Source organism: Andrena cerasifolii, chromosome 4 (assembly GCF_050908995.1).
Source record: "Andrena cerasifolii isolate SP2316 chromosome 4, iyAndCera1_principal, whole genome shotgun sequence".
NCBI classification, from domain to species: Eukaryota; Metazoa; Arthropoda; class Insecta; order Hymenoptera; family Andrenidae; genus Andrena; species Andrena cerasifolii.
This window is the reverse complement of record NC_135121.1, coordinates 16,938,345-16,960,324: the sequence shown is the minus strand read 5'-3', so window position 1 is coordinate 16,960,324 and position 21,980 is coordinate 16,938,345. Positions and strand designations below refer to the sequence as shown.

Genomic DNA, 21,980 nt, shown 5'->3' with positions numbered 1-21,980 from the left:
TAATTATCGCTAAGTAAACAATTCCTAGAAGGTGATGTACAGAAGTCTGACATCATTTCACCTAATTACATCATTCTATTGCATTTTGGATAGTTACATAAGGATCGTAGCAGAATTTTCTTAAAAAGAAGGTCAAACTTTCGTCCGACGAATCGGCGATGCTGATTACCGCCAAATTTATACGCGTTTCAACCGGACAAATGTTGCCAACCCCAGAAACCTTCGTCGCGCTCGCTTTCGCATTATTTCTCGAGAGAAAGGCAGGCCGTATCGCGGTATCTCGACGAAATATAGAAACCTAGCAAGAAGGAGCATTCGATGAACCGATTACGCTCGGCAAATCGGATTAACAGCAATTCTCCCACCGTCGTCTTCGTTTCCCGCGTTTCGTATCGTGGCTGTGCTTAAGTTGGCGGCACGGCCCGTGTGTTGGCTTCCGGCAGCGTGGGGCGGAAATGCCGTACGCTGTAAGCTATTTAGCGGTGGGGGAACGCCACGCATGCGCGCGATGGCGCCGCGACGTCAAACCAATCAACGCTAAGGTGGGAAACGAAACAGCGCCACCGTCAAGCCAAGTCAAGCGAGGTTGTAGCCAACCAGCGTCGACAACCGATTCCCCGGCGACGCTGATTGGCCGCGGCTGCACATGACTTGGCTAGTTGGCTTGGTATGGCGCTGGCGTCGTTTCGTTTCCCACCTTGGCGTTGATTGGTTCGACGTCGCGACGCTATCGCGCGCATGCGTGGCGTTCCCCCACCGCTAAATAGCTTACAGCGTACGGCATTTCCGCCCCACGCTGGCTTCCGGCATCGAGGTGCCAGATGTGAATGCGCGCTTCCACGAGCACCGTTAAATCGTGCATTGTCATGAGACTTGTGATGTTTCGCGAAACGACGACGGTGTTTCACGTTTGAGTACGCGTTCGAATGGGCAGGATCGCGCGTAGTGCAGCCAACAACGGTTACAAAAGAAGGCTGAGGACGGGTGGACGTTAAAGCGTCGTGAGCGCGCGCTCGTTAGTTGGCGTGCGTCGCATGTGCCTGCGGTGTTCCGGAAAGAGCATAGTTCTGCTTGGAACGACGCAGAATTGATTTCCTCGGGCTGATAGAAACGTGTACGGCAACTGCGTCAGAGCGTCGACGGGCCCGTGACAAGTGTTGACATGCCGTTACTCCGCAAGCAACCGTTCCAACGGCTTCACGTCTCATCGGACTTCAAAGACGACGACGAAGTTTTCCACTGCGAGGTTACCAACGAGATTTTCAAGGACTACAAGTAAGACCATGACAGCTGAGGCCGCTTCGGGACACGTACCGCGGTCATTTCCCCGTAATCCGTTCGACGCAAAAACCTCGTATTCTTTCGTTTCGCTTGCGTCCCGTCGCTCTCGCCTCCTTCCGACTATCCAAGTCGATCCGAGCGATGTATTCGGCCAGTATTTTCGTTCGCGCAACTTTGTAACGAGTAGACTCGATTGGGGACAGTTGCACCGAACGTTACGCGTGGGACGGTTTGTTTATCAATGCTGGTTTGTCAAGAAACGTTTCTGTGTTGACACTTGGATGTGCATTGTATGCTTTCGGGAATTTTTATTACGTTTCTATTTCGTTGTTTAAACGTACTGTTTTGTATTCGATATTACGGTTTGCGATTTAAATTGCAGTGAGTTCTGCGAAAGGATCATTCTGTGCAATTCGCTCATATGGTCGTGCAGCATCACTGGCAAATCCAACTTGACGTTCAGCGAAGCTTTGCAATGCGAGGAGAACGCGAAGAGGAGTCTGAAAGAATTTCCTATGGAGGTACAATCTCTAATTGGATATCTATTATTGTGTATCGCGAATTTTGGCACAGTGACTAATGTATACTTTTTATTGCAGCTACATATTCCTATATTGTACCTCGCCAGTAAATCAAACAGATCGTTTCTGAACGATGTGATAGAAGACGTGTATCAGTTTGCGAAGGATCGTTACTTTGTGGGGGAAATGGTGGAGGCAAGTTTCACAGAAGACTCCTGGAACGATTGTCACATACTGCAGGTTATCGCCCCTTTGGATGATGAAATTAAATCGTATGTTAAAGAGAACAACAGGTAGATATAGGCTGTAAATCGTATTTACTTATATCGTAGCAGAATAAGTTTCTAATCTACTTCCTGCGTTAGAAGCCTACAAGAACAACGGTATCATCCGCCAGCGAAATTATTTCGCTACGAGGTGGAACAGTTGGATTGCGAAGATCCCGATGTCAGTCATCTGATGATAGTCGAGGCGTCGCAAGTGAGGAGAAAGAAGCAGCATTATAGCAGAGAGCATAATAAAATATTTCTACAACAGTTATGGGAACAAAATGAAAGTGGCGTATGGGTTGTTAAAGTTAGTAGCTGCTTTGGCAACAATCTTCTGGAATCAGAGGAATATAAGAATGCTTTATGTGATTCTAGGATAGTGTTTTAAAAAAGTATGGGATTAGCAAAGTGCGCTTCGACGTCATATTTGCTGGCCCCCCTCCAGACTTCATGTCGAACATTAAGAAAGTAGTTAAGTATAAGCAAAAATCGATAGACAAGTTCCTTACGTCAGATATATCAAAACAGAAAACAATAGAGAAGTCCGACCCCCTAAAGAAAGTGAATCAACCGACAGGAGTAGACATAAAGAAGTTTCGAAAACCAAGGTAAGTAATGTATGTTTATATCAAGAACAGTGGCCTCTAACGATATATTAACGCTGCAAAATTTATCAATAGAGGGAACGGAAAGTTCAAAGAAGAGCGCAAAGCGAAAGCTCTCGAAGAGAAGGCGAAGCGCCAAGAAGAGAGAGTCCTGAAAAGCGAACGTAAAAAGGAAGAGAAACAGAAATTAGCTGCCTTGGCTGCGTATATGAAGCAGTGGAACAAACCAAGAGAGGATCTCGAATGCGAAGATCTCTCTCCTGTTCCGCAACCTACACCGGTTAAAACTAGCATACCTAACGAGACATTTGGGGACTGCATTATGATTCTGGAATTTTTAGAATTTTTTAACGAAGAATTGGAAGTGGGCGGCTACTTCCCAAACGGTTTCTCTTTAGACCTGTTGGAGAGAGCATTGTTAATGAAAGAAACGTCTGGACCTTGGAGCGATCTATTGCAGCTGCTATTGTCGAACACTTTCAAATATCAGGCTGACGAGGAGAATGAGATCGACGCCCAAGCGTCTGACGTAGTAAACGTTATCAGTATGTACGAAGGAGCATCGTCGATGACGAAAGCTGTGAAACTTGCCACGGTAGCGTCCACTTGGAGCCAGATCCATCAGGGCTGTAAGTTATCCGAGTTGACTGTGGACCACGTAACCTTAAGCGAGATTCTTAGGCAGCATTTGTTAAGCTCTGGAGGACGAATAGGGGAAGCCGCTTCTAAATGGAGGTATTCGCAAAGAGGTGAGGCGTTAACAAATTGCCCGGTTCGATAATCAATGAGCACTGTGGGAATGTCATTTCTTTCAGGCGGATATACAAATCAAGATGACCCCGCGCTTCTGATGAGGATAAACGAGGCATATATTTTAAGATTGTTGGGTCATCGTAACGTTCACGAGTTCGAGTTAGACGAGAAGCTAAAAGTGGCCACGTGCCTGATAAATCAGCTGCTCACCGTTGCCACCATACGAGATATCATCGAAGACAGGCACGAGAAGCTTCATCAAGCGAAAAAGGAGCTACGCTCTTTAGTGATAGCTGAGCAGAGGAAAGAGAGGGAAGAGAAGGAGAGAATGAGGGAACGCGAGAAGGGGAAAGAAGAGAGTCAAGTACCAAAGAAAGTTACGCGCGGCAACTGTGACGGGGAGAAAAAGAAAGAGGAATATGAAAGCAGATTGAAGGAGCTTCAGCAAGCATCCAGGGATGATCAGATGATGCTCTATTTAGGCTCCGATAGAGCTCATCGCAGATATTGGAGATTCCTTTCAGTACCAGGTAATCTCACGTTGCTCCGTATTATCCAGGTGTAAACCAACAAACTTATAAATTTCAACGTACCTATTCTCCCTCTACAGGAATATTTGTAGAAAATGATGAATGGTGGCCAGGCGATTGCCTTCCCGAAGGTACACCTTATCAGCCAGAGCTGCAAGACAGAGAATCTACGTATGCATACCTGAGGAACAAATTTGAAGACGAATTCAGCGACAAAGAGAACAGTTTTAAGAAGTCGAAGAAATCTCCGAAGAAAGCTACGTTCACCGACAAAAATGGGCTCAAATCTCCAAGGAAAGATGTAGTGTCTAGAAAAGAATTTAAGCAAGAGTTCCCCGATGTTAGAACAAACTTGATGGCTTGCACAGGGGACAGAGAGTGCCCGGTGCATTGTAAGAGACCGGAGACGAAGTGGAGTTTCTTCGGGAAAACCGAAGACCTAGAAGCTTTGGTAAACGGTTTAAGTAAACGGGGAATTAGAGAGGGTGAGCTCAGGAATAATATCTTGCAAGAGATGACAAGTTTAATATCTGTGATCGAAGAATGCCCTAGACACAAGCTCAATCCCGAAGTCGTAAGTGCCTTACGGACTTTATATCTTCTGGCGCCGCAGTTAAATACGAATTATAAGTAAATCTTGTATTATAGTTTTCAGAACCTATCAAAGGGCACATTAGCAAGATCACCAAGAAGAATAAATACGAGAATGCGAACTTGAACTTCCCCCCTGAGATGCCAGTCAACGACGTCTTGGAGTTGACGTTGAGGGACTGCATTTTAGATTTCGAGGACAGATTGAAAGTGGGCTGTTTGGGGCATTTAAAGGTCTTTAACCGAGACGCGTGGAGGGGCGCGATTAATAACAGGGACTATGACAAACAATGTGATAAATTAGTATACGGCACGAACGAAATCGAGGCAGACGTTGCTTCCAATCTGACGTTGGATAAAGTCAAGAGCGAGAGTAAGCACAGCAGGCCGGGCACTCCGGATTCGGAGATTGGGAGCATTAGCCTAAAGACTTACAAAGACTCGGGGAAATACTTAGGTCCGCCGAGTGAGAATGAATTACTACCGGATCAGGAGCAACAGGCAGCCATTAGACAAATGGCCTGCGCTATCTTACAGTTGTCCCACGCGATAGAGCACAAGTACTTACACAGACCTTTAGGTGCCAACAACAAGGACAGGAAGTGGTCCGGGGACGGGACCAGAGAAAGATGGGAACAATCGCTTATGGCGTCGAGTAGTTGGTCTCAATTATTTTTACATTTAAACACTTTGGAGAACAGCGTTGCGTGGGACAAGAGCGCCCTGAACGCTCAGTGCCGCATATGTAAACGGCGCCGGGACGCTGAGAAGATGCTGCTCTGCGATGGCTGCAACAAGGGGCACCATTTATACTGTTTGAAACCAAAACTTAATGTAATCTCCCTACCGAAGAGCAATACACTTTATACACAATATACTTTCGTTGTAGCGCACCGATTAATAGCGCGGTTTGTCTTTCTAGGCTGTGCCAGATGGGGATTGGTATTGCAAAACCTGCAAACCACCGACAAAGTCGACAGAGAAGATTAAAAAGCGAAAGAAATTCGAAGACGAAATAGAGGAGGACGTGATATTAACCAAAGAGACTCGACATAATCGTGCTAAACGTATTTTGGAAAGCGAAGAGGAAGAGGACCAGGAACGTGAGCTGAAGGAAGAAAGCGACGATGATATGTATGTAGTCCTTATAGCGGTCTGGGTTAGGATCGGTAGATAAAGCGAAGAGCTGCCTGATTTACAGGAGGCCAGTTAGATCGTAGAGCTATAGAAAAAGACTGTAGAGGGGAAGACTCGCTTGCTCGATAAAGCAGATTTGGGCTCGAATTCTAAATCCAGGGAATCGAAAAGGGCGATTCTTTCTCTCCTACTATTATCTTAAGCTTTCATTCGCCAAGATAAGTGTATTTGTTTAATAACTGTTGTATTTCAGAAGTAGCGAACCAGTGAACGTGTGCTCCGCGTGTAGAAGTGGTGGGAAGTTGCTGACTTGCGATACATGTTCGAACTTCTATCACGTGGAATGTATAGAGCCTCCCATAACAAGAGCCCCGCGCGGAAGATGGTTTTGCTCAGATTGCAAGGATAGGAAAGATAGGAGGACCGGTACAAAATATGGTAAGATTATTTTGTTATTTACGAGCGTAAAGACAGCGAAGAAACACTGCGACGAGTCTGGAAAACATGGAACTACTTAGTAGCGTTTCGCTATTGTTTCATACTTTGAAGCTTTTAAATAGAATGCCTATCTTAAATATTAATGTAACGAAGCAGTTTCTTAGTCTTAATTATGTTGTTAGTGAGGGGGCGTGAAAGGGAAAGGGACAAGGAGAGACTGTGTGCTGCAGCAGCACGCTCTCGCATCCATGGCTTTGCCAAGAGCCTCCTCACTACAGAATCTACAGACTGGGACGGTCTGTATTGTATCTCCATTCTACTTCTCCTAGTATATGTATTTCTTTACGTAAACGTAGTAGCGATTAAGTTAGACGACACCTTGCTTCATACCTTTGTTTATGAACTATTGGTGACACTGTTACACCCTTAGCAGGTAGACGAAAGGCTTTATCGCATGTATATGCAGAAGGCCCTTACTTCTTTACCGCAGTAAAGCATTTTGAACCCTCTCTTCCCTCCACTAAATTTGCCTTTCCTCAAGTTCTTTCACTATACTCCTATTGTTACTTAACACAAAATAACTAATTTAGCGTTATTCCCTTCCTAGAAAAATACAAGACGTACTAGAGTTTTGGTAAAGTTTTTATAACGTTGATAGTTTATTGCAAATTCTAGCTTATCGTGTTATGTAAATTTTTGGTAATACTTCTTTGCATATGCTATTAATCGAGGTGTGTATGTTTACATGAAAAAATAGTCAATTGCAAATGAAAATTTTAATATACAGACAGTAGCAATTCGGAGGACACGGAGCCAAGGCAAACCAGGCGAGCAACTAAGAGAGCTGCAAGGGTAGAACAAAAAGAGGATAAAGGGACGATCAGAGGATGCATGGCGAGGCTACAAGAGTTACTCTCAGACATCAGGCATCACAGGGACTCGTGGCCTTTCTTATCGCCTGTCACAAAAAAAGAAGTTCCAGACTACCATGATATTATATCCAACCCCATGGACTTTGGTACTATCAAGTACAAACTGGACAACGGAGGATACGAAACGTTGGAACAGTTCTTCGGTAATTGTCATTTAGTGTTCGATAATTGCCAAGCTTACAACGAAGAGCACAGTTCGGTGTACAAGTGAGTATAACTAGCATTAACATTTCTGTATATAAGTTCGGATGCCAAAGATTACGAGATTAACCTACGATACTGATTGATGTGCTATGGTTCGTACTGCAAAGCTCTAAATCCACTAACATACCTAATTCTTCCGTACTCTGTAATTAATGGTGTTTTTATGTATTTCTTATGTTTGTACCATTAAACTAACAGTAGCTTCCCTCGGTGCTAAAGTAGTGATAAGGTGGATTGGTGTGTATTCAACATCATTGAACGTATATAGGTAATGATCAATTTAAATATTCCTTAACGTTGCGGATTTTAAGGCGGAGTGAGTAAAGTGAAATCATTGCAGTAAAAACGACAGCTATGATCATTTGAGTACGATCAAACTCTTTGGCCTCCGAACATCTCAAATAATACAGATATGGAAGGTTAGGCTATGTCGTTTTAAAAATAGTTACGTATACAGGGCAGGTATGAGGTTATTAAAGTACTATGAGAAACGATGCAAAGAGCTGGGGTTGAACTGCGACGACGTGCAATTGCAGCCACCAAATGCGAAGAAGCTGAAACTTGAAGTGAATGGTGTTAGGAATGATAGCGAAGAGGAAGATGTAGACATAAAGGAAGAGGAAGATGTAGACATGAAGGAAGAGGAAGATGTAGACATGAAGGAAGAGGACGACGAAGAGAATGAAGATGAAGATGAAGATGAAGAGGATGACAATGAAGATGTTCAGAAAACAAGATAGAAAACAAAGTACATACTTCAATAATTTAATGCTTATTGAAATATTAATTTTTATTCCCAATACGTAAATTGAATGTACCTTGAAACTGCGTATGGATTTCTACACTGGCATTGAATGGTGTACAAATTCGTGATCCAGCGAAAGATGTTCTATAAATTATATACATTACTGAAAGACTTCGTTTTGCTATGAACTAGAAAAATGCTACGGACATAAAATCTACGAGACTAATCCATCGAACCACGCGGATAAAAACATGCAAGCTTACGATGCGTTCAAAATGTTTTTCTTTCTTCGTTACTTGTCGAACATCCTTGGTTATTATTTTCTTAGGCTTGCTGAAACGATGATAATAATAATAATAATAATAATAATAATAATAATAATAATAAAAAAGAGAAGAAAAACATGCACAGTATTATTCGTAGAATATTACACATGATGTAATCGTTCTCGTATAGTTTTAAAAGTCGATAATGTAGAGCATTTTTATAAAGAAAAAGCGAGCAGGCGCGTGAGCAGTGAACTTGCAAGGGGAGGATGCGATGAGATAGACACCGACTTTTATGAGTCTTGGCACGATGGATCTATGTCGAAAATAAGTAAATAGGTGTGCGAGCGTTTCAGCCAATAGGCCTTAATAATAAAGATATTTATATGTAAGTTATTAAAAATTTCATAATGGCCGTGGGGTTTTAGTGCCCTGGTACCCCCGGGGGATTCCCCTCTGGAGGCGTCGGGGTACCATTTGAACAGATCCTCACATTAAAAAATATATATACTTTGGCGCCCCCCGGGGGATTCCTCTCTGAGGAAAAAATTAAATTTTTTTTTATAATTTTTTTTTAACGTGGTGTTATCTTCAAAAAGCACCCCGACGCCACCAGAGAATCCCCCGGGGGCGCCAGGGTAGTGTGGGATTTTTACCCACTAAAACCTAAATATCTCTATTATTAAGGCCTATTATTGGCTGAAACGCTCGCACACCTATTTACTTATTTTCGATATAGATCCATGGTGCCAAGGCTCATAAAAATCGATGTCTATCTCGTCTCGTACTCCCCTTGTTAGCTTCATTCGCTTGAGCCAGTACAAGAGTAGTACCCTTTTGAGTTAGTGTTATAAACGAATACTTTGTTATCGGATAAGTTTTCTTTTTTACATTATAATTTTTAATAATAATTTATTATTTTAACGATATCCATACGATCGCATTGCACGTTTTCCTTCACTATGCAAATATTGCAACAGGCCCCCCCCCCACCCTCCCAGAAAAAAACGTATATGCTAGGATTGCTAGGCTATCGAAGTTCTATACGAAGTGCACGTTTGCATAAAATATGTTATTCATCGCCTGCCTTTTACAAGTATATCCAGATCGTGCGAAGTACGATAGTGCGGTAACTCATCGCCTGGCGATTTAAACATCTAGTACACGCGGAATAATAAAGACCAAGAACCACTCTCGTCTTTATTGCAAATGCGAGAGGTATTCGTACGATACTCTTCGATTAACATATAACGACAAGTATAGTTACTCCGTATGTTCTATACCTGCGTTTGTATGGAAGTAGACTTTACCGAGGTCCGATTATATTGTTGCATATTGCACGAGCTATTGGAAATTTATAGATTTTATTATTTAATGATTTTGTTCTAGGTTTGGCCAAATTGTTAACGTATTAGCAGTACTTATCTTTCTTTGCAAAAAAAAACAGCCTATTTTAAGAAAACTAAAAAAAAAAAGAATAAACTTAGGCTGGCCCTACACAAAATCTATGGTACAAATTACCATTATTCTCTATATTGTACAGCAGTTGTAGGAACAGTTCTATGTTATCATGTACGTTTTATACAATTAATTTCGTAATAAACTTTTAAAATAGATTTATAGTCAAAGTTTGTTCACAACATAACGTCGGAAATGGATCAGCAGCCATGAATGCATTTTGGATCTCACTAATTGAATGCTTAATCGGAAAGGGTCATATATATATTTCCTTCATACATGTATTTTTCTGACACATTACACTAGGGTCTTTTCAGGTACAGCTCAATGATGAGATTTCCCCGAGAATGTCTCTTTGTCAATCGCTCGCCATTTCTCCACATTCTCTGGGCTGTAACCTGTAATAAAGATGCGGGGCATTAATTGCTGCACGCAAAGTAGCCGAGGGTAGCTTCGAACGATACTTTAAAAGTATTCTACTTACTCATTTTCTGTATTTTATAAAAAATGGGTGCAGTCACTAAGCAGCCGAGTACCCAGTACTTGAATACCCAACTGTGTTTGTAGTAATATGCATATGGGAATTGAGCTATTTTCGCGGATAGCGTGTATGGATATTTCATGGGCCTTCCTGGGTTTTCAGTTGCAGACATGTCTGAAAATAGGTTAACACGATTATATGCAATGTGATTTCTAATGTGATACACGGCGAATGATTAGAAACGCTTGGAAAAATAGTCGAAGAGAGGATACGTTATTGGACGCAAAAATTGAAAACAGGGTTATGAGACAACTTAGTTACTTGAATTAAATAGATGTACATGGGATGAGTTAATGAACGAGGCTAGCACTCTGAATATCGCTTGATAACATTAACGTGAATGAGAACAGCGTTCGATGTGAAATTATTAGACGGGGACGTAGTCCCTTACTTACGAATATGAGAACTATGTGTTGAAATGAATGCACGGTGGTACTGTTAAATCTATAATCACAGCTATGTGAATTTTATTACCTTTTTTTAATACTCTGTTAATTAATTGGTTTAGCCACTGGGACTTGATCATGGTGTAGGGTCTTTCAAACACAAAAAACAACTCAAGCTAAAAGATGAAATAATACCTTTTTCTTTCGCTAATTCGAGAAACGATTACAAACCAATGCCGATCACTGATCACTCTAACGATTGCATATCAGACAGCCACTGAACAATATTATATAATCGGCCTACTCGTAAAATGTATCGAAAAATATCGAATCGAGGTTTGTCCGAGATGTTACTCGAATTCTATTGGTCGTGGTACGCTATCGCTTGAACGTAGCTTGGGAATTGTATGTAATCGATATGTAAAGTAGGAGCGAGATTTGAAAGCGGACATTTGCATGGCTTGCAAACAGAGATGGCAAAACTAACAGTGATTAAAACAGGATTAATAGAAACATCATTACTAACAGATACGCTCGATCGAAAATCAATTACTTATTCAAAGTTCGAGTTAAAGTTCGCCCCAGTTCGGTGTAGAGAGCATCGTCGACCACTTCCCAACCTGGAAGTCCGCGTGACGCCTCCAATAGACCGCCTACGCTTATATTAAAGACATTCCTTTTATTAGATACACAGCGACTTAACAATATAAGAAAATAATATCTTTTCAATGGATTAACTGAAACTGAAGTATATCACTTCGTACGTAAATACAGTAAACAATAACTTCAAGCCTTCCCTATCCCAGCCAGTTCCTTGATTTGAGTTATTAGATGATCGTTGTACACTTTGTAATCCAACGGAGATATATTGACACACGTTGCTTTTAATCTGTTCTCGTCCTGCAAATAATCATTCTCTTAATTGCGTGGTGTTACATCAGACTCTGAGAGTCGGTATACTTTCTATGATAAACAAACGTACACTGAATACTTCTGTTTTGACTCTCATTTTAAATATGAAACTCTTGAACGTTGCGTCACCGAATTTCTCGAGAAACGCGTCGTTATCGTTCTGTTGTAATTCCCCAAGTTCTTGAGCAGTAATACCTAGTACCTTTTCTGCTTCTTCGCTGAATGCTGTGGCCCACTGATTGTCCGTCCAATCTGCTAAGCTTAACTAAAAGAAAATCGGTTATTAAGCCTGACTTTTACGAAAATGAAGCCAGAGTAAGTTCTATGATACTTACACTCGCGAGTAAACGATATCTGAAGTTAGGATACTCTTTATCGCATTTCTCGCATCTGTACATGTCGTTTGCTTGATCGATCAACTGCAAGGTATGACTTTTTTTTAGCGAAGGTTCCCTTCTACGCTATAAAGTAGGGCGAGGAATTTACCTTCTTCTTGCAAGTATCAGAAGGGCATGATTTGTAGAGGGAATTTTCAATACGAATCAGACTAACAGTCGCTTTTATCGTGTACATATCAGGCCCTCTGAAACCTAACTCCATGTCCTTTGTTTCTTTGAACGTGAGCCATGGTCCGCTGGCACCACCCGCGCCGCCCACTCCTTTCGAAATCGATTTGGCCTCTTCGCTGCGACCGACTGAATTGAACCAGCCGCGCAATCTAAATTACAGAAATACAACACTGCTTGATTCAGTTTCTTCCAAGCGTTAATACTTCTGAGACGTTCGTTAAAATATCAAGCACCTGTGTGCTTCTGGAATGTCAGGATCAAGTTGAAGAACTGTCGAACTAATGATAGACAAATTCTTCCCTCCGTTAAATTCACCAAGACGCGATCCTTTGACAGCCAATACTGGATTATTGCTCCCATCGAATTCTTCAGCTTGCGATCCCCATAACGTGAGACAAACCTGGAAGTTTGTAAAATTCGGTAGCGTCGTTTCTACCTTTGGTTTTCGATACTTTAATAGAATTCTTACCATTGTATTACTCTCGTCGACAAGATTAATATCCTTCTTTTTCATTTCCTTGCCCGTGGTTCGTGATGTTAACATTTGTAAATCACCGGTGGACTTCACAACACCCAAAACATCTGTAAGGAATGAGTAGATATTGCAGTACGACAGAAATAGATGCTTCGGAGTTAAATGTGCAATTGTATACCCATCAAATCATTTTTCTCTTTCTTCTCCACGTCGCATATTGGTATAAAGTTGAACTGAAGACTAGGGATATCATCTCCGGCGTCGTGACACGGGATGATCTCTGAATCTCCGGTCAGAGTCATCTCGTAATCATTCTTCAAATTATTGAACTGCTTGTTCGCTGTTTTCAACGTTGCTCTGGAAATGTAATAAACTTGTCCTATCTGGAACAAACATAAATGTAAGCTTACGCCTTGAGCGGTGCGCGTACACTCTGTACATGCCGCACCTCAATCATATCGTAGAATCTGTCGCATTGATCTTTGAATGCTGTACACCTGATCTCTCCGCTCTCGTCAACAAGATCCATAGAAAATAATTTCCCTTCGCCACGCGAATTGCTCCATGTCCTGACATTAGATTTACTAACAACTCGCGCCTTGATTACCCATCTGCAACAAATGCGATTATATAGAATATTAAGATTACGATTGTCAAGAAATCAAGTTTATCATAATATTTGAGTGAAAATAAATTAACCTGTTCTGATACGGGCTCAACGCGACGATCGGAGTTGTCGACACATCATTATTGGAAGACTGATGCGCAGTATGCTTTTGCATCAGTGTATCTGTTAAAAGGACAAAGCTAAATGATCGCCATAGTAAGAATTTAAATCTACTTGTATTACCGTTTTTCTGTTGAGGAGTAGGCTGTACGGACAGCGCTGGTTTAGAATCGCTTTCAGGTTCCGCGTTACTAGGATTCCCAATTTTGTGTCCAACTTGATCGCCAGGGACTTTCACCTCTATGCTCAATATCACCATTACACGCCTGAAAAGATATATAAATTTGAGCGTTATATTACTTCGAATCATAATATCTTGGATCAACAGGAAATATTAAACAAATATCACGTACTTCTGTTTTCCGCCATTATTTACCATGCTTATTGCGTATCTGTTTATCTGACAAATAGAGAACTCGGTCAATTCATTATTCGTTATCATTGAATTCAACTGGGTGGCCAGCATTGTGAACGAGTTTATCCTCTTCCCATCAGACACGAGCAACCTGTAACGTTCTCCGCTGCTCGAACTTGCCAACTTCTTATGACCCTGTAAACAACAACACGAGAGTATTTGCGATAGAATAAGATAGGGTGCTTCCTAAACTTATTCTGAAGGAGAGATAGAAATCATTTACCAATACTTGCAATACCGGCTTATCAACATCAATGCCATTCATGATTTTCTGCAACAATAAATTCACCTCAATATCATCCTTACTTCCTTATCCTTACTCCTTACTAATATATAAAAGTGAAACGTTGTCTGTTTCTTTGTCCTTCTTTCGCGTCTAAACGGCTAAACGTATTTCAATGAAATTTTGAATATACTCTACGTACGTACTAGATTAGATTGTAGGCTATTTTTAGGCTTTTTTTGTTTTGGAAACATCATAGATAATTCCCGGGTGAAACCGGGTAACCGGTCGGCTAGTTTTTACTAAAACAGTCCTTATAAACATAGAGTAAAAAAACTCACGTCTAACGATCCCTCGGTAAGCAATTGCATTTTGAATGACGATAACGAACTACTTGTGATGCGTTAAAACAACCAACAATATTTCCTCCCGGTACAAAAGCAAGCAATCGATACCAGTACTTGTTAACACTGTTAACAACGTACTTAATAAGACGCAAATATTTCCCGCTATTCTGATCGGTTAGGTCTGGTTAGGTATCACCCAAGAATACCTACATACAAGATACGGCAAGAAGCGGAGAAATCTCTAGCCCTCTTTTACCAATCAGTAAAATCTTACGTTTGTTTACATCCAATCATCGTGTCGAACGGTGTCGAACGGTGTCGAACCATATATCGGTGTTGCGCGATTTCGTGGACGATTTTAAATTAGACGGATCGTCTAATTTAAATTCGACTAGGATCGATAAATTTGCGGGAATTACAAATTTCGTCAACGATTCTAAATATTTACTACCTATGTATAAAATCGGATCGCGCTTTCCTCAAGTTACAATGTTAACAACACATTTCTTCCGTAAATTACAGATGCACGAAAGTATTTACAAAATGTTTTTTAATATTACAATACGACCTAAATGTTCTATTACGTGTTATATACAAAATATTAAATTATGATTTCTGTGAAATTAAATGTTTCTCGTCCTTCACCCCGAAGCAATTTATTTAATACCAAAAATTAGCCTCACTCTATTGGCAAGAGACGGTGGTTTTATCTTTCAGATCACGCGTTGTTCGAAAGGACGGCTTTTCAAGGACACCTTTATCAATCTAATCCTCGATATAAAACGAGAAAATAAAAAGACCGCCCGCGGTAGCTAGTGAAAGTGTCACCTCTTGCCACTATAAAGGAATCGATTAAAATATTTATAAGAATTTCTCTACGTGTGTACGAAACTCTGACGGGCGCGGAAGATACAAGAATCGAATCGAACGGCGCTTATAATTAGCAATCTGTAATTGTGCGCGTAATTGCGATGAGTTCCATACAGGTTGTAAATTTTATTCGTAGAACAGGAATTAAAAATATTTCGAATTTCTTTACCAAAGAATGATTGCAACGATTGATACGAACAATATGTTAGCAAAGTTGCAACTTCTACGAACTTAAAATTTTGTTATTACATTAGTCTCTTTAGTCATATGTTAGCAGCTTGACTAACCTTTGTCTACTATGCATTTCCAGGAAAACACGGAAACCGATTTGTTCAATCCAAGTATATTGGAGCGATTATCCTCGTCACAGATCGACGGTTTATTAATCAGGCCTTTAAGGTCCGGCGATTATGACAGAGGTAAAGCAGCCGAGTAGCTGTTATCGATTACGTTCACTAACTCTGCTGTATTTATTTGAATAGGTTTTCTACAGCTGTTAACTCAATTGACCGAAGTTGGAAATGTCAGTAGAGAACAGTTTCTGAGTAAGTCTCCTGGAATTAAGTTTCACTTGAGAAGAAGCATGGGTTAGATGCAGACGAGAAAGTAATTGACATTGTTTTTGATCATTTAGACCGCTTTCATACGATGAAAAATAATGGTAGCTATTACATCATTGTGATAGAAGATCCAAGCACCGAAAAAGTGATAGCGACCGCGACGATAGTCGTGGAGCAGAAGTTTATTCATAACTGCGCCTTGGTATGTTCCATTTATCTGAAATATTAAGAAATTGTAGCTTTCAAATAGTACAACCAAAGATCTGTTACAGAGGGGACGCTTGGAAGACGTGGTGGTAAATAATAAATATCGTGGCAAACATCTGGGAAAACTAGTTGTTAAAATTATATTGCAATTGGCACGCTATTTACGTTGTTACAAATTGTCATTGGACTGCAAAAATCATCTCATACCGTTCTATGAGAGCTTAGGCTTCAAACGTGAACCTGATAATGCTAACTATCTAAACATGAGATTCCTTAACGAGAATACGACGGAACAATCTCATTTATGACAATAAAAGGATCGCTATAAAATTGTTATGAAAAAGATTTGTTGCCTTGTACGTGCCCGAACGCAAAATAAGAGATGATAATAAAAACTTTTATCAGTTTTATAAGTCCGAGAGATTAATCTAGTTTTAACATCTGCGAATAGAACGTACTAGGCGCGAATGCAATTAGCTATGAAAGGAACTCCCATCCCTTTCGCACGAGTATTCTAATTATCTCTAATATCCTGTAGGTTACGCAGGTAGTAAAAATGATATGTGATTATATTTTACTAAATACATTATAATATTTTCCAAGGATGTATAATAATATAATAAACAGCGGTGGAAAGACAATTCGAAATTAGTTTCTTAATCAATCTGAAATCAGTCATTAATAGAAAAAATACTTGTTTTGCATCCATCACAATTTTAATCGATCATTAAAACTTCTCTCGTCAAATACATGCTCGCAGCTCGTGGCATTTGAATTACAGTTTCTTAGCAGTGACACTGCTTTGTAATTTCACTGCTCTCTTAGCTTCCATTTGCCTTTGCCTCGCTAGTTTGCGCTCCTCGCGTTTCCTCCTAGCTTCTTCCAGTTTATTCGAACTTCCGCTATGCGCAGTAGTAATCTCAGTGTTTCCTTAAAACGAAGAAAATCAATTTCAAATGATTAAATAACCATTATCGTAATACACAAATGTTTCTGCAGTATACCTGTCTGATCTGACGGATGAAAATCTTCTAGAGGTTGAAACTCCGAGTCCTCCCAACCAGTCTCGGAAGACTCATTTTTATATCCTATACTTTGGGCCGCTTCCTCCTCCTGAAAATAACGTTCAAGTGTCTCTTCTCCTTTGCAATTTTAGTTGTCGCCATATACACTTCTCGCATTAATTAAAGGATCACCTCTAGGAACTCGAAAAATAGGGGCAAGTTCACATGGTCATAACTCTGGCAAAAATAGTTGTATTGATATTGTGAAAATATGGTTTGAAAGCGTGGAAGTTATGACCATGTGAACTTGCTCCTATTTTTCGGGTTCCTAGAGGTGATCCTTTAATTAATGCGAGGAGTGTATTAAGGGGCTGTTCCGGTCTAGACCCCATAAAAATAGGCGATCTTTTGGAATTAAGGAAAACTATTACATATAATTTAATGGGACTTTTTGCATTGAATTCAATATGTCTTCAACTATAGAAATAATTTTTTTGTTTTATAAATAATCATTGCAGACGGCACTGGGGAGTCGTTAAAACCGAGGCGTCAAAAAATTCATCCACATCTGTGGAACCTGTAGCACCTAAACCATTGGTCTGAACTAAAAAACAATGCTAGATCATTAAATGGCATGAAACTCGCTCGTGGAGTGACCAGAAAAAATTACAAAAAATTACGTTTTTTTTTTTAGAAAATAACGACACTTGAAGTTTGAAATCACTTTTTCCCTATATTTTTCGTCCTTTCAACGTCTTTAGAAATTACTATTTTTTTAATTTTACTGGCCTGTCCACGAGCTAGAAGTATATTCTTCAAAATAAAAAAGTTTCAGTCGAATCGGATAATAACTTTTCGAGATACAGGTTCCATCGATTTTGAGAACACTGTGTCGAGAAAAACGCATTTAACGTTTTACGTGAATGCCGAGTGGTCCGGTGTTACTCGTGAATTTGCCGCTATTCAAATGCCTATAACTTCGGGAATTTTACGAATAATAAAAAAAATCCTTTTACACACATATCCCTAAAAGTTTGAACATTCGTAAAATGAAATAAAAAAATCGATTTTTAGACCGGAACCTCCCCTTAAGTGTGACCACAATAACTAATATCTTGTGAGATAACAGAAGGCAAGGAATCGAAAGAAATACGAACTGGTTCTTCCTCAAGGCTCGTCCACTGATCATTAGCCTTAGGAGAATGTGGGGACGGTGAAATGTTGCTAGTTCCGTGTCCTGAAGTAGCAGAAGGTTGCTGCTCCATGTCACCCCAATTATCGGCATCCCAGCAATCCCAGTCACCATCCGAGTTTGTGTTCGTGATGTTCTGTATATCGTGCTCGTGGTCGTGCTCCAACGACGTCATGCTCGTAGCGCTGCTCGTCGTAGCGGTTGTACTGGCGCTACTTTGCGAGCTACTAGCTTGCTCTGTAATTTGATTGCACACTGATAGTAAGAACTTCTCGTATCGAGGAGAACTGAAGGAAAATGCACGATCTACGAATACCCAGGGAGGCAGGCTTGTTCAGTAAGATTCTCGATGTACTGTCCGATGACTTTGGTGTGTCTGACTGGCTGCGATAAAACTTAGCAGTGACTGCAGTTACAGCCCAACCTGCCCACGTTGCTGCTGCGTTACTAAGACTAGGCGTTGCTGTATTTACATCTGCCTCTGAAATAGAATTGATCATATGAAGAACAGTACAGCCTCGCGTTTGCAAGAACTTTGAACTGTGTATGGGTACCCATAGACTCTCGTAAGCCAGGATCTTCCGACACTCTCTCGAGCTTCGATAAAAATCCGCGAATAGTTCGGAACGCGTTATCTCTCACTCCTTTATCCACGTCTGTGGTAAGTGGACACAACGCTGGCAAGATGCGATTCGCAACTTCTTGCAGTAGGAAGTATTGCTGCGTCGCGGCCAATGCTAAGATACTCGCCGTTCTAGCTGGTGGGAACAAGTCCCTTGTACCTCGAATAAACGCTCCAATTAATACCTACAATTACATATCACTTGAACTCGAATTTATCACAGGTTATTAAGAAAGCTTTGTATAGACATCGAAGTTACTTTTTGCCTGATTTGGGGGTGGAGATGTTGAGCAATTTTTCCTAAACAAACTGTCGTATTAGTGCGTATGCCTCCGTGCTCATCTTTCGACTGAAGTTTAGCAAAGTATCTCAGTGTTTCGACATTGAGATTATTATAATCTAATTTTGGCGCTAAATGTACAACAGATTTTATCGTTTGCTCCCTGATAGCAGGATTTGTGTCTAGGAAACCTCTGGCTACCTGTAATAAACGAGATTAGAATATTTCATATTTCTTTGTTATGATAAAGGTAAATGAATCGCGATTACCTGTGGGAAGATAGCTTCGTTAACCGTGGCTGATTGTAAATGATCGACAAATCGATCCAACTGCTGCAGTAATCGTAACCTTGTCGCTCTATCGCTCGATGCGAATAATTTCACAACGCACGGTACAACTCTCCGTTGATACTCGCTATCAGGTAGTAAGCATCCTAGCTGCAAGAGAGGAGGTAACACTGCACTGCCAGCATCGCCGAACTCAAAGGCAGCCAATAATTGTGGCAAAATTTTGTATCTGCCGACACCCTCTGGAAATGATTCTAACTGACCAGCAAGCTGCGAGAAAAATCGACCTTTCTCCCCTCTCTCTTTCATTTGTATCTCTTCTAAAAATAGAAGCGCGTCTACGAGCTCGTTTTTGAAAAAACCACCATTACTGCGGCAACGCGCTATCACGTCGGCAGGATTCGGCCTTCCCTCCGCGTTGCCACTAGTCAATTCTCGGAACACCACTTGCAATTGCTTTGGAATCTGAAAGAGAGGACTCGTGTTTATAAATCGACCCATCAGCGTGCACGTTGATCCTAGAAGTAACAAGAATCATACTTTGTCCCTAAGTTTAAGTTGCGAGCTTGAACTCGAACTCAATGGACCGTTATATGTTTCCCAGACCAGGCATCCGAGTCCCCACATGTCAACCGAGCTGTTTTTTTTATTCATTCATCAGTTTCATAGCGTTAACAATAAACCTAAATGTTTGCATATAGAATAGCTGGTATTGTACAGTAACTTTACGAATGAGATAACTATATCTTTCATTATTTACCGAACAAGGGAATTTACTTTGCCAATGCTTTACACGTTAAACAAGCTGTAGCTATGAACAGAAATGATTTAGTCGCCTCTTCTTTTCGAATTACACATCCTCGCGTATAAAGTAACAATTACTCATAAACACGTGCGATTCTTTCCTATCAGCAATCTCTTTTACCATTTAGTAGCTGGCTTTACATTCTCCTTAGCGTCCGGAGGGTAATACGCTTGGAATGTCGCTGGTAATGTATTGTAAACAGCATCTACCGCAGTCATGTATTCAACCCCGCCGAGTTTCCATTCCCCGCTCTCTTCGTTAACGAACACTGTCCATAAATTCACGTTGTTGTGCCTCAGATTACCATCGTTGTTTAAGAAGTTCAGCGCTCTCTGTTAAAACGTCACGATACACGTTTCTTAAGGGGCTACCTACCGTCAGGAGGTAGAAAAAGAATCGATTCTTTGGGAATTTATTTCAGAAAGTACATGCATATTTTTATGCAATGGTTTTTGTATTCAGATGAAGAACACTTTAACAGATTATTATATTATGTTTTGATATAAAAATATTTAGTTATTGCAAAATTTCAACTGATTCCCGGAAGCTGTTTTTAGACCGGTGACCACGATTTCCCCAAAACCGCTTCGCCAATCTTTCTGAAACTTTGTAGGTTTCTTCTAGACATTTAAATCTAGTCTTTAATCGAAACATTTGTTTTTCCAATGCATAGTTTTTATTTTATGGATGAAAAATGAGTGTTTTTTCTACGAAAAATCGATCATTTCACTTTAAGCATCTGCCATTTTGTCCCAGATTAATAATTCATAAAACGGAACGATTAAAGACTAGATAAACTATTGTACTAACTAAATCTTCTTCATTTTTATATTTCAAATAACCCAGTTTCGAATAATCTTGGTCACTGCAAAACATGTTTCTAAAAACAGCTTCCGGGAAATCAATTGTAATTGTGCAATAACTAAATATTTTTATACCAAAACATAATATAATAACCTATTAAAGTGTCCCTCACCTGAACACAAATTACATTGCATAAAAATATGCATGTACTTTCTGAAATAAGTTCCCAAAGAATTGATTCTTTTTCTACCTCCTAACGGTAGATAACCCCTTAAAGCTAGACATTATTCGCTCCCTCTCGATACATACCGTAATTTGAAATATCCCCCAAGAAAAATATAACTCTTTCTTAGACTCTTTGTCGGTGTCAGATTTTCTCGCCAATCGATTGTACAAAGGCTCCACCCGTTCGGTTGCCAAATACACCATTTTGTCCGTCTGAAATAACAATAAATAGGGAAGAGTCCTCCTTGTCTTATCCGTTACCAACACGAATGTTCGTGGAACACAGCGATCGTACCTCAAGACTATCGAGGTATGCAAGTATGCTAGGATGTCTCAGCGTCTTCAATCTCTTCACTGCTGAGCGAGCTACGTCCAGGAGGTGTTCATTACCGTTTTTACATTCGAAGACAAACACCGCAACATCTTCACCCCCTGTGGAACCCTGTACATAGATGTTTCAAATGACTTTTAGCCACCCAGGGAAATATAAGTAAACATCGGATAGCTAAAGACTGTGAGGTTATGGTACCTTTTTCTTAGCCTTGTGCAACGTCCAGATGCTCTTGTCGTCCAAACCGGAGATCGGCTCGCTAATTTCATATGGGAAATCTTTGGTCGGGTCTCTCGAGAAGAAGGACCACATGTTTGCAATTTAACTACTTCTTATTAAATCAAGCTCATCCTCCGACTAATACAGTATCATGATGTCATTGACAGCTACGCATCAACCTATCTCGAACCGTGTTACTCTATTCCGCGGCGATCAACGGCGATTATGCGCCCGGTGCCCGCATCGAAC

The 21,980-nt window shown here is 40.6% G+C and overlaps 5 protein-coding genes across 13 annotated transcripts; 2 read left to right on the top strand and 3 right to left on the bottom strand.

Moving 5' to 3' along the window:
- The first annotated feature begins 803 nt into the window (after nucleotides 1–803).
- On the top strand, nucleotides 804–8,384 carry Acf (ATP-dependent chromatin assembly factor large subunit). Of its 7 annotated transcripts, XM_076811166.1 has the most exons (15): nucleotides 804–1,275; nucleotides 1,664–1,802; nucleotides 1,881–2,095; nucleotides 2,168–2,378; nucleotides 2,447–2,679; nucleotides 2,752–3,425; nucleotides 3,492–3,959; nucleotides 4,040–4,533; nucleotides 4,608–5,384; nucleotides 5,473–5,684; nucleotides 5,941–6,125; nucleotides 6,308–6,421; nucleotides 6,913–7,264; nucleotides 7,707–7,863; nucleotides 7,924–8,384. In XM_076811166.1, the coding sequence occupies exons 1-15, from the start codon at nucleotides 1,163–1,165 to the stop codon at nucleotides 7,999–8,001; spliced, it is 4,422 nt and encodes a 1,473-aa protein (XP_076667281.1). In that variant the 5' UTR covers nucleotides 804–1,162; the 3' UTR covers nucleotides 8,002–8,384. The 7 variants fall into 7 exon arrangements, with proteins under 7 accessions (XP_076667281.1, XP_076667283.1, XP_076667277.1 ...); XM_076811168.1 differs by having other exon boundaries at nucleotides 2,171–2,378; nucleotides 7,719–8,384; XM_076811162.1 differs by having other exon boundaries at nucleotides 2,171–2,378; nucleotides 7,707–8,384.
- A 1,580-nt stretch (nucleotides 8,385–9,964) lies between these two features.
- Roh (reduction of Rh1) lies at nucleotides 9,965–11,009 on the bottom strand. 2 transcript variants are annotated; one of them, XM_076811212.1, is made up of 3 exons: nucleotides 10,853–11,009; nucleotides 10,215–10,385; nucleotides 9,965–10,128 (listed from the first exon to the last, which is right to left on the bottom strand). In XM_076811212.1, the coding sequence occupies exons 2-3, from the start codon at nucleotides 10,381–10,383 to the stop codon at nucleotides 10,055–10,057; spliced, it is 243 nt and encodes an 80-aa protein (XP_076667327.1). In that variant the 5' UTR covers nucleotides 10,384–10,385; nucleotides 10,853–11,009; the 3' UTR covers nucleotides 9,965–10,054. The 2 variants fall into 2 exon arrangements, with proteins under 2 accessions (XP_076667327.1, XP_076667325.1); XM_076811210.1 differs by having other exon boundaries at nucleotides 10,746–10,983.
- Nucleotides 11,010–11,316: 307 nt separating this feature from the next.
- On the bottom strand, nucleotides 11,317–14,519 carry Rpa-70 (replication protein A 70). Of its 2 annotated transcripts, XM_076811189.1 has the most exons (13): nucleotides 14,320–14,519; nucleotides 13,979–14,026; nucleotides 13,694–13,890; nucleotides 13,464–13,606; nucleotides 13,313–13,403; nucleotides 13,062–13,224; nucleotides 12,792–12,996; nucleotides 12,608–12,720; nucleotides 12,372–12,538; nucleotides 12,056–12,287; nucleotides 11,905–11,988; nucleotides 11,640–11,834; nucleotides 11,317–11,557 (listed from the first exon to the last, which is right to left on the bottom strand). In XM_076811189.1, the coding sequence occupies exons 1-13, from the start codon at nucleotides 14,347–14,349 to the stop codon at nucleotides 11,444–11,446; spliced, it is 1,782 nt and encodes a 593-aa protein (XP_076667304.1). In that variant the 5' UTR covers nucleotides 14,350–14,519; the 3' UTR covers nucleotides 11,317–11,443. The 2 variants fall into 2 exon arrangements, with proteins under 2 accessions (XP_076667304.1, XP_076667303.1); XM_076811188.1 differs by having other exon boundaries at nucleotides 13,313–13,606.
- A 456-nt stretch (nucleotides 14,520–14,975) lies between these two features.
- Nucleotides 14,976–16,603, top strand: Gnpnat (glucosamine 6-phosphate N-acetyltransferase). Its single transcript, XM_076811206.1, has 5 exons — nucleotides 14,976–15,311; nucleotides 15,506–15,614; nucleotides 15,678–15,740; nucleotides 15,830–15,957; nucleotides 16,028–16,603. The coding sequence occupies exons 1-5, from the start codon at nucleotides 15,297–15,299 to the stop codon at nucleotides 16,268–16,270; spliced, it is 558 nt and encodes a 185-aa protein (XP_076667321.1). The 5' UTR covers nucleotides 14,976–15,296; the 3' UTR covers nucleotides 16,271–16,603.
- Nucleotides 16,604–16,655: 52 nt separating this feature from the next.
- On the bottom strand, nucleotides 16,656–21,852 carry Yata (N-terminal kinase-like protein yata). The gene is made up of 12 exons (XM_076811176.1): nucleotides 21,711–21,852; nucleotides 21,477–21,623; nucleotides 21,266–21,394; nucleotides 20,273–20,484; nucleotides 19,888–19,984; nucleotides 19,330–19,812; nucleotides 19,040–19,261; nucleotides 18,713–18,965; nucleotides 18,475–18,639; nucleotides 18,124–18,395; nucleotides 16,967–17,075; nucleotides 16,656–16,892 (listed from the first exon to the last, which is right to left on the bottom strand). The coding sequence occupies exons 1-12, from the start codon at nucleotides 21,822–21,824 to the stop codon at nucleotides 16,738–16,740; spliced, it is 2,358 nt and encodes a 785-aa protein (XP_076667291.1). The 5' UTR covers nucleotides 21,825–21,852; the 3' UTR covers nucleotides 16,656–16,737.
- Between the last annotated feature and the right edge of the window lie 128 nt (nucleotides 21,853–21,980).